Source organism: Euprymna scolopes, chromosome 37 (assembly GCF_053919585.1).
Source record: "Euprymna scolopes isolate OS-2025 chromosome 37, ASM5391958v1, whole genome shotgun sequence".
NCBI lineage: Eukaryota > Metazoa > Mollusca > Cephalopoda > Sepiida > Sepiolidae > Euprymna > Euprymna scolopes.
In genome coordinates, this window is record NC_136518.1 from 61,544,322 (window position 1) to 61,556,369 (window position 12,048).

Below are 12,048 nucleotides of genomic sequence, written 5' to 3' on the forward strand. Positions count from 1 at the left end.
TTTCCGTTTGATGAAAACCGGTTTTTATTTTTTGTTGCAGACCATCTACTAGTTGGCCAATGTACAACAAAAGTTTCAATTCCACTGATATCACACTTTTCAAAGAGATCAGCATTAATCACCTTGTCCCTCAGGGTAAATCCACATAGTGTCAAAGGCAGTGTTTGTAAAATACGTCCAACGTCATGTGTGAGCGGTAAGTGGACACAATGTTGAACGAGCGAAGTCGGAGATGTGCCACTGTACAACTCATGCTCTCTACCGATGCAAGTTATGACAACAGAACCATTGCCAGAACAGTTATGAAAACGAGACCAATGGTCAAAATGCATCGCTGAATTGCCATGAATAATAGGGAGGTGGTCAGAGTCATGAAAACAAAGTTTCCGGCAGCGGTTATGGTATTTGGTGTAGTTTCTAGTAAGGGCCACATCATGCCACCTCACATCTTTGAAGTCGATTTGAAAGTCAACAGCAAAGTGTACCTAGATGTGCTGACGAGTGTGCTGATCCCCTGGTGCAATCACGTGGCCGCTGGCAAACGCTGGTGTGGCATCAGAACTCGGTCATAGCCCACAAGTCCAAAGAGACCCAGGCTTAGTTTCAGAAGTGCTACAACTTTGTATCTTTCTCTCACTGGCCCACTCCCTCTCCCGACTTAAACCCGCTGAATTACTTTGATTAGTCATATGTCGAGAACATCATCGATATGATCTCCCACAACACCAAAGCCAGCCTGATCGCGGCCAAGTATTCGCCAAGCTCCAGCCGGTTCATGTCAAAAAAGCATGCTCCCAGTTCCAGACCCGTGTCGAGGCGGTGATTGAGGCCAAAGGCGGCTAGATTGAATAGATATCAGCTCTACTACATAATCAAGTTACCTGAATTGATTTTTTTCAATAAAAGTTTTAAAATAAAGTTGGAGTTTTGTTTCTTTAGGACGACAATTTTATCGTTCCACCCAGTATAGAATCCCTTTTTTTTCCACGCTTGCTATTTCCTTAATCTTTTTCCTTTTGTTTTTATCCTTCTTTCTTTCTGTCTTTCCCATTGCCATCGTCAGCTGTTCTGATTCTATTCCATTCTACTCTTGTATAATGGGTATTTCCATCGCATTCCAGGATATTGTCCATTCTTTCAAAGTGATTGGTCAAGGGACACAAAAGTGTGTACTTGTCGAGGGATATGACGAGATTGTGTGCAACACGGAATCTTTGGCATTCTCACCTGTAATCCAATGCCATGAAGACGGTAAGCCATCTTTTCTGTTCTCAGTTTCTGGCAAATAGCTGCCACTTTATTATTCAATCCTTCACCCGCTTTTCTTTTTCTATTGTATTTTCAATGTAATAGAACTGGCTATACTAGCCACTGCGATTAACTGAACTTTTGCACGGAAAAAGTCAGTAAAAAAAAAAAAATGAAGGCGCAACTTATTTTATGTTCGTTATTTTTTTGTTTGTTTGTTTTTGTTCTTTTTTGTTTGGTTTGTTAGTTTTTGTTTTCTTGTCTTATTTTTTACAATGCCATTTTTTTTTCTTATATTTTTTTTTGCTTATTTTCAAGATGTTTACACGCTTTATATCTTATTGAAGTTACACATGTTGTCGTTCACCTTCTAAGATTAAGGACATTCTTTATTACTGAAGACCCATCTCTTAATACGTTCCTCCTCTCTCACTATATGTTGCTTTACTCCCCCCCACTTGTATTTTATATCTCTGCTATTATATAAAAGTCACTTGTGTGTGTGTGTGTGTGTGTGTGTGTGTGTGTGTGTGTGTGACAGTTCTTTCCTCACAGGTTTCGAAACGGCTGAGCCTATCTTTTGAAAATTTAACGCAAAGGTAATTTATATGTCTGGCCGTGTTCTTAGATATGTTTTGTACAGAAATTTATCCGGTAAGTATGGAAACTTGAAAAAAAAAAAAATCTTAAAAATAATTTTTCTTTCATCTATAATATCAATCTCACCCGTCTGTTTAAATATATGTATGTATGTATGTATGTATGTATGTATGTATGTATGTCTTCCTAAATCTTTGGACGTAGGCGACGGATTTTTACAAGATCGGTATCGTTTTGAAGCTTGACACTTCGTACGATAAATACAAAAAAATTGGCTAAAAACATTAATTCTTTCACTCTCAACTGGGCACTTTTCTACAAGGAGGGGTCGCTTTTTTCGCCGACATTTTCTAAAGTCATCCTCTCTTTTCGATTGACTAGCCTTAATTTAAACCTTCGTCATTTCCGTTTTGGCGATGGGCGCAACGACGAAGACATCACGGTTTTTCTTTCTTTTTTTCACGTTCTTTTCCTTCTTGAGGTACGGGTTCGAACCTGCCTGCCTACTATCACTTTTTTTTTTTTTTTTTGCTCAACACACATTTCCAAACACTCGGGCAACGCCGGGTACCCAGGCTAGTATTAGACAACAACAAAAAAAGAATTTTTCTAGGTGAATATTTAACGTTGCACCAGCCAAGGGAAATAATAAAATCTCAGCAAAATATTTTTTCTTAAAAATAGAAAATATATCATAGAATCAATCCTCTACTGATTATTATATCTTACGAGGAATAATTTGCCCGGTGGACTAATTCGCAAAAATAAATCAATAAAGTAAAATAAAAAAAAAAAAACAAATAATAATGATAATGTCGTTCTTCAAATTCCGTCTGTGTTTGTTTACAATATCACGTCAGCTGATATTTAGGCTTGACGATGAATGCCCTGGAAAAGTCACTTCTGATTAATGTTTAGGTTTAAAATATGCAAACGAAGAAATGGTTTGCTGTAGCTCATCTTTTATCGAACTCAATAATAAGACAAAAAATGAAAATAAAATGGTGAGGTAAACCCAGGCTTGAAAAGGGGATCATTCGATCTGTAGTCGAATGCTCTACCACTAAGCTATATCTACAGACTATAATAAATCTGTTTATTATTTTATTTTATTTTTTTTTAAGAAAGAAATAATTTGCTGAAATTTTATTATCTCCCTTTGCCGGTGTCACGTAAAATATCCCCCCGTAAAAAATTCTTCTTTTTTATCTATAAGATATATAAGCATGCTACTTCTACAGATTAAATAAAGGATTCTGTTCGAAATTTCGTGCAGATTCCCGAGTTTGACTGAAAGATTCTCGAGCTCGACAAGGTATATCTGAGTAAAGTCGGAAATTACATTGGACGAAACGTTGTGAAAATAACCGTCAAGATGAGAACAGTAGTCCGAATAATCGAAATAACAGGATTTAATTTTATTTATGATTCCACATATGCAGATAAGAAACACAAACTAATTGGGAAACGATTGTCTTTCAGTTTCTTCCGATTTCTAATAATTCACAGCGATTTTTTACTAATAAGTCATAAGATAAATTGATTTTTATTGGACAAACGGGGCATAAATAGTGCGCGGTTGGAGACATGTAGTCTCCAACTTGGATATCTATGAACCAGACGGACACACACACCCCTAAAACAAACTTAACAATTATTGAAAAAAGATTCATATCCTCTCGTATTTTATAATCAACAACTGCAAGGAAAGCACTTTGCTTTAAATAGATTCATAAACTTTCATGATATCGCTGCAGTTCAAGTTAAATAACAAATAAGTTGGGTTTAGAGTGTTCGGACGACTATTCTAATCGCGAGTGTGTTTTTTTTCTATAACGTTTCGGTTGATGTAGCCTACGACCTTCTTTAGGTGTATTTTGTCGAACTCTGTACGGTATTTCAAACAGATCCCTTTATTTTATCTATAGAGGTTTCGTTTCGAGTCTTAAGTACTTTGCAATGATACACTGAGTGTCGTTCGTACTGAGGATTGTACATTCAACCCCCCGAAGTGTGTCACTTGTAATTGAATCACCTAGCACTTTATCCGTTACGCCAAGAAGATAAGTTTAGGATGAATTTTCGGAGCTTTAAATCTATTATTTTTTAAACTAAAATCAGTGCGTACAAGGCTGTTGTTCTGAAAACTCTCTTACAGTGCTGAGGCATGGACCACTTACGGCTCACACATGACGTTGGACGTATTTCACGAACACTGCCTTTGGCACTATGTGGATTTACCCTGAAGGACAAGGTGATTAATGCTGATCTCTTTGAGAAGTGTGATATCAGTGGAATTGAAACTTTTGTTGTACATTGTCAGTTACGTTGGGCCGAGCACGTAGTCAAAATGAGTGATGATAGAATGCCTGAAGCAGTTTTGTACGGTCAGGTTCAGTCAGGTAAAAGGCATGTTCAGTTAGAAGGATAAGCTCAAGCACAATCTGACAACAACTAACATCCCACTGACAACTTTTGAACAAACTGCTTCTGACAGGAAACAATGGAGACTGACATGTCACAATGCTTTAAAAGTCTTTGAAGTAGAAAGAGTACAAACACTCAGAGAATCAAAAGAAAAGAGGAACGATTTGGCTGCCAGGCCAAGTGCCATTTTAGTGAATACATTTTCATACATGGATCATAGTCGCATCTGCAAGTCACTAGCGAGGTTCAAGTCCCATGAAAGACAGAAACACCGAAACTGAAATTAGTTTTTTTGAGACGCTCATACGTCGAAATCGACGGGAGAGCCCATCATATATATATATATATATATATATATATATATATATATATATAGATAGATAGATAGATAGAGAGAGAGAGAGAGAGAGAGAGAGAGAGAGAGAGAGAGCATTTGGGAAGTGATATACAAATTACCATTAGCGTATGAAGCGATTCTCTTTGTGTAAACAAATTGAGCTTAGGTATTTGGACAATGTCAAAACATTGTTAATTCACTGCCCGCATAGCAGCAGCTGTATAACGCAACGGTTAGAAGCTCCGACTGTCGTTTGGGCGATCGGGTTTCAATCCTGGCTTGAAGTAGTTGCTTGTCTAGCCGCACTGATGAGCTGTGAAACAGCGAAAAAGTACTGCATGTGGATGATTATATATATATATATATATATATATATATATATATATATATATATATATATATATATAATAATAATTAAGGGATTGCTTTTGCGCTACGAAAGAGACACTGTCAACAATTAAAGGAATAAATTATAAGATGGTTAACATCATGAACTTTGGAAAATAGACTTTTGTCATTCATTTTATATATATATATATATATATATATATATATATATATATATATATATATATATATATATATATATATATATATATATACTCACGCAATACATCTGGAGAATGTCGGGGGTTACATCGACCAAAACGTTGTACAAATAACAGTGATAAGATGAGAACAGAAACCCAAACAATCAAAAAGAAACTTATTTGTTGCTAGCAGGAAGACCCGACGTTTCCCGAGATTGAATCAGGATCAACGAATGTTCTACACTTCCAATACTTTCATCAGCATCGATATCGATAAAATCGTCAATTTTTTAATCAAATCAATTGATTTCCTGCTCTAGACAGATTCTACCGCGATGCATCAGGAGGAAGTTTCACAGACCTCCTCTCAGTGACTTAATCCACTATACATTGTAATCTACATTGCACTGTAAAGAACCTACTGTTGATTTTATACAATTATTCTTTATATAATGGCTCAAATTACACTTTAATATGCAAAAGTTAAGTACAATGGTTCAGTTGTGCTCTAAACAGAGACATTCATTTCGAACGCATCCTTGTCTTATCAAAGAACCTACTGTTGATTTTTATATGCTTGGCTTGTGCTTGTGCGATAATAAAACTTCTCAAATGCACTTGTGATGTTCGACTGTATAAGTGTGTTAACTTTGATCAAAATTAGACTACTCCTTATTTAATCGAAGTTTTTTTTTTATTATCAATTTTCGGTGCTTATTAAAGGCATTCGGATACAAAATCTATTTAATAACGCTCCAAGTCATATAAGGTACATTTGTGTGAAATTTCAAAAAGATCGACTCAGTCATTGGCAGAGTCGATGGGAACGAACTCACACACAGAGTGTCTTTTATATATAAGCCGAGATTAAACTGCATCGAGATTCTGAAAGTGTATAAGTCTTTCAGTTAAGGTTGTAGATTCCGTGTTACGCCATTCCGACGTTTCAAAACAACACCGCGAAGAACAACAGTGCGGACTTTCTTTTAATAACTTTCTCATCAAACTCAGCACCATGGCAAGAAAAAAGAAAAAAAAAAGAAAGAAAAAAAGAAAGAAGGAGAGAAAATATACAAAATATCTGAAGATGAAGTATTGCTTCGAAATATATTAATTTTAAACAATATGCACACGTCTGTTTGAAATGAAATGCTTTTATTACGGTTGTCCAAATGATCTACACCATCTAAGTTATCAATCTTCATCTGAAAAATTCGGAAGCGTAAGTTGGTCAAACATGCAGAACGTCCATCAGAGAACGTACATAAGCAACATGGATTCAATTAGTTTTAATTTGATTTTTTTTATTTCTTTTTTATTGGAGGGACTACCGTTTCGGGGACACGCCTTTTAAATGGTAAAGTTTACAAAACATAAAAGCTAATCATGTGCCAACGTTACTCACCGTGTTGCTTAGAGTGTAATGTTATTAGGGGGGGAGGGCATTCTCATTCCCTTCTTTTTTTACACAGAATCACCACTTATCAAGGCCCGGAGGCCACTCGAGGATAAGGGTCAATGGGTATACATTAGTCAATGTGATTATAGCGTAGTAAACATAAGTAGTGGGAATTTTGTAAATTGGATTACTTACAGGGACGGTTCATCAAAACTTGTTTACATTGGACTTGAAGACAATCAGATTGTAATCAGCTAGAAAGCAGGAAATCGGAAGCAGGCGTGCAGTTCTAAGAAAGAAACTTTGTTCGTGGAATCTACATTTAGGTGTAGGCACAGACAAGGAGTGTGGGAAATGATTGGTAGTTATTTCGGCCAGACGAGCGTTTCCCATACCAAAAACTTGCGAGTCTAGTCAACCATACTTTTATAGGAGCTAATCTTTACATATACGGAAAATCATGCTGATACACCGATTCCTGTCAGATCATTAAAGCCAAGCATCATTTGACCTGATTAGTAATAAAATGGTTTAACATTTCAGAATATCAGAGGCTTTTCACTTATGTCAGCTTTGTTTCCAGTCGGTCTGGACTTTTTCTTGCCAGGGAATCAGGCAGTGCTAACTCAGGTGAAGTGAGGTTGTGGATTGCACAATATTTGCTTCGTAATTGCAGACACAGTCACCCTTATAGGGGATATCCGTTGTCTCTTGAGCCTCTTTTTTAATCTTCATATAAACTGTAATGTTTTATTTGAAGAGAATGTATTTAAGATAGAGAGACAAACAGGCAGACGGAGAGCGAGAGAGAAAGAGAGAGGGGGGAAAGAGAGAAAGAGAGACTAATGTTATCTTATCTATTTATTTACTTCTTAAAATTAAATTTCTAACTAAAGAAATAGGTGATGCAGACGTCTTCCTCTATAATATAAAGGGCAAAAATCTGTTTAAATGTATGTATATATGTATGTTTTTATGTCTTTCGACAGAGGCGACGGATTTTCACAAGATCGGTAGTATTTTGAAACCAACCCTTCGGACGACAAATATCGAAAAATTGGCCAAAAACATTATTCATTCACCCTCAACTGGACACTTTCCTACAGGGGCGGGTAGCAAAAAATTGTCCCTTCATGACAATTTAGCCAAACACGCATGCGCCAAAAACTGTCTTTCTTGAATTAGTTTAAATGTAAAAAAAAACAAAAAAAAAACGGCCTAATTTCGCTCACGCGGTCATAGACCAGTCGGTATCGTAGCAGCGTTGTTATCTAAAGATTGCCCGTTCGAGCCGACATATCAGATATATTTTCTTTTCGATTTTTAAAGTTTTAATATTGAAACACGGTTATTTATACCTTTTTTATGTTTTTTTTTTTTATTTCCATCACATTCGCTGGTTTTTATTTTGTTTTTCACGATTTTTTAAAAACAGCGAACGTGATGCAAAATAAAGTATAAGCGAAGATCGTTCGCTTATTCTAACGTTCGCTGTTTTTTTTTTGTTATATAATATTTAAACAGTGTTATTACGTTCGCTTATTCTTTATTTTCCATTTTGTTTTGATTTAAACCCCCCCCCACATACACACACACACCTCCAAACACCTGGGTAACGCCGGGTACCCTCGTTGGTCTATAATAATCTATAAAATGAGGATTGTTAACAAGATAAAAACAATGTTCTCCTATAAACCAACAATTATATAAATTTATTTATGCGGCACATACAGTATAGTTTAGCTTGACAGAATGTAAGACAGTGAATTGAAATGAATTAAAATTAATAAGTGTCGGCTGCAAAACATCTTTACTTGGAGCAATATAACTTCAAGTGTAAATAACCATGTTCAAAGTGTCTAATTGACACATGGCAGGAGAGCTCGGACGCGTGTATGGCAGCAGCAGCAGCAGCAGCAACAGTTGTATGCAAATGACCGAGCTGAGTGCGAACTGACGTCACAACAAGGAAAAGAAAAAGATTATAAAGCAAAAGAAAATCATGACCCGAGAACACAGAAAGAAAAGACGTGTTCGTAACTTTGTCAGACCAGACAAAGGCAGGATACCATATGTTTGACACGGTAGAGTCTTGTTAAGCACATTGGAGTTCGAGAAGACTTTTGAATAAGAGACAAGACGTAAGTCTGGAAGTACCTGTAAATAAATGTCTGTTGTTTCAACTGAAAAATAAGAGTCAGTTTCTCTTTTTGTTTCCTTTCGATTGTCTGCATACAAAGTATGGGTCCTAAGTGTTTACATGCAATGACTACATTACTGAGTTTACATACTTCGTCTTCTGCAAACCCATAGCCACAACAATTATAAGCAACATTTCTTTTATCTGTGTCTAAAACTAAACGAAAATTCCATGAGCAACGTTATTTTTCCCAGAATTGCCCGTCTGTGGAAGACTAATCACACCAGAGACTATCCTGTATCTCTACAAAGCTACCACTCGTCCATGCATGGAGTATTGTTGCCACATCTGGGCCGGTGCATCTACCAGAAGCCTCTCCCTTTTAGATAGGGTCCAAAAAAGTGTTTTCAATCTTATAGGTTCCATTTTGTCAACTAAGCTCCAACCCCTGTCTCATCGCCACAGTGTTACATTTCTATACCTGTTTTACAAATATTTTAATGGAATGTGCTCTGATGAATTTGTTGCCCTTTGCTCCCGCAACGTACATATCCTCGACAAATCCACTTAGCAACAAAATTTCACCCCTTCATTGTTGAGGTACCTAAATGCCAGAAAGCATTCTACTCTAACAGTTTCTTCCCTCGAACAGCTACACTTTGGAATTCCCTTCCTGCTACCTGATTCTCTGACTGCACTGATATGCAGAAGTTTAAATGTAACGTAAACAAACATCTTGTTAATCTTTCCTAGGCATGGTCCCAAATAGTAGCCCCTTACGTCCAAGTGGTGATATGCCTTGTTTGGGGTAAACGTGAGTAAAATATATATATATACCAGAGAGCTGCTTCCCAGTTGACTATATCGGTAACGTCTTGGCAAGTTACAAGTGATCCTCTTAACGAGATTATTATTAAGATAATGGCCCTAACATTTTCAGCAACAAAATATTCTTTATACAAGCTTTTTGTACTCTCTTTTTTACACACCTTTCCAATTGGAATTCATTCAGTCTTTTCCTATTTTCTTTTTTTTCATAGTCAGCAAAAATCTTAAATGTCTGTTATAGATATAAAATGTGAATGAACTATTTTTCCTCCTCTTTATTACTGACTAACTTTGTTGCTTATCTTCATCGCTGGTTCTTTTCATGGAGGAAGATGACACAAGGGATGTCCGCTGAGTTTTCTTCAAGATTTTAATTGGAGAAAATGGATTTAAACGAGAGAGAGAGAGAGAGAGAGAGAGAGAGAGAGAGAGAGAGAGAGACTAATGTTATCTTATCTAGTTATTTTTTTCTTAAGCTTAACTTTTTTATTTAAGAAATGAGTGATGCAGCCAGAAAGATATCAAACAGTTTTCAATGATAAGTTTTAGATGGAATGGATTCTGACCTAGAAAACAGCAATTCTTTCCTGTTTGTCAGAAACATCACTTCTGGAATGTGATAAGTAAAGCAGAAAATGGGAGAAGCGAGAGTTACGCAGCTGCCGAAAGTAAACCCAAGATCCATTCTTTGCTTTTCTTACATACGCGGGGTGGTTATACAGAGATCCTTTAGATTCTCTTCATCATCACTTCTTTCAATGACACAAGGTTTGCTGGATTTTCTTTAAGGTTTTATTTGGAGAAAATGAACCTAGGAAGGAAAAAGGGGAGAGAAAAAGAGGGAGAGAGAGAGGGGGAGAGAGAGAGTAATGTTATCTTAGACTAATTATTGACTCCTTAACTTTCTTATTTAAGAAATGAGTGACGATGACGGGCATACATCAAAGTAATATTCACCTTAGATTATTCTACATTATTGTCCATATCTAGTTTGCAATGGGTTTGGAGAAAATGGATTTAAAAGAGAAAGAGAGTAAGAAATAAAGAGAGACTAATGTTATCTTATTTAGTTATTTACTTCTTAAACTAAACTTTCTTATTTAGGAAATGAGTGGCGTATAGGGATAGATATCAAAAACTTGCCAACGATAAGTGTTCTGGTCCAGAAAACAGCAATTCTTCTCTCTTTGTCAGAAACATCGCTTCTGGAATGTGACAACTAAAGGGCAAAATAGGAGACGAATTCTGTTTGCAGATTAAGGTTATCTTGACATGCACCAAATGTGACCCTTGTCAAAGTTCATACTAGCTAACTTAATCGCTTCTGACGTAGGGTCCCAATGTAACAATAGGTCCAGTCGAAATTATTATGTTCTAGGGTCTTTGGTCTTCATATGATTAAACGATCTTACAGGGGCTGCTCTTCGCCAGAAGAAAGCAAATGTCAACGTTTATGAGTACAATGCAGATAAGATAAATTCAAAATCAAAGGAAGAAATTGAACACGGGACGCTGAGCCCCAGTATGTACTGCAAACCATTGCACCACTACTTTCATTCTTTTGCCATAATATTAATCTTCGGAAGGTCATAGATGGGAAGCCATATTGAATATGAATCCGTCTTTAGATTTCCGTTGTTCTTTGTTACTTCAGGAATTTCGTTTTTGTTTTATTCTTTCTGAAAACCAAGGGAAACAAGTCTTTCTCGGTAGAAGTTAACATTTTATATGGATTCCTCTGAACGAAGAATCTGTTTTTGTCATGTATACACACTTTACTGATTTAATCAAGAACTTGTGGTTATACAGCCAATTCGAACAGCCAATCAAATTTGATTTTTGCCTCAGTCATTATTTATTAAGTTTGCAACTGGCCCTCAGCCAGATACAATCAACAATTTGCCATTGCTTTTATAAAGATAAGAACTACGAACTTACGTATGATGGAGAAACAAACTGATAGTTGGACAAGAATAGGTGAACGCATCTTAAAATGTTATTTCCAACTTAGTAGATAAATAAAAATCCTTTTTCCAACTTAAGCAGGACATATCAAGAAGATATTATTTTTAACGAGTATGACAGACCAATGAAAATTTTATTTTAAACTAAAGTATGACAAATAAAAATGCTGCTTAATATTTACGCACGACAATTTCAAACTTAAGCATTAAATACCAATAAAATTTTTTTTTTCAAACGTAAACATAACAGATCAATTAAAATGCTATTCCTAACTCATGTATAATACACCAAGGAAAATGCTATTTCCAACTCTTGCATGACAGACTAATAAAAATGTTATTTTCAACTCAGGCATGCCAGACCAACAAAAATGCTATTTCCAACTAATGCATGATAAACAAACGAAAATGCTATTTCCAACTAATGTATGACAGACAAACGAAAATGCTATTTCCAACTAATGTATGACAGACAAACGAAAATGCTATTTCCAACTCATGCATGACAGACCAACAAAATTGCTACTTCCAACTAATTCCCGACAAGCCAATGAAAATGCTATTTCCAACTAATG

At 36.0% G+C, this 12,048-nt stretch overlaps 1 protein-coding gene across 3 annotated transcripts in view; it reads left to right on the forward strand.

Annotated features, from left to right (window-relative positions):
- LOC145261207 (cilia- and flagella-associated protein 74-like) overlaps window positions 1–12,048 on the forward strand; it is a 2,330,915-nt gene that overhangs the window by 1,749,518 nt on the left and 569,349 nt on the right. For all 3 annotated transcript variants that reach the window (XM_080119545.1, XM_080119548.1, XM_080119547.1), the window contains one exon: window positions 1,122–1,251. In XM_080119545.1, coding sequence (XP_079975671.1) covers window positions 1,122–1,251 — 130 coding nt within the window. The remainder of the gene's footprint in view (window positions 1–1,121; window positions 1,252–12,048) is intronic.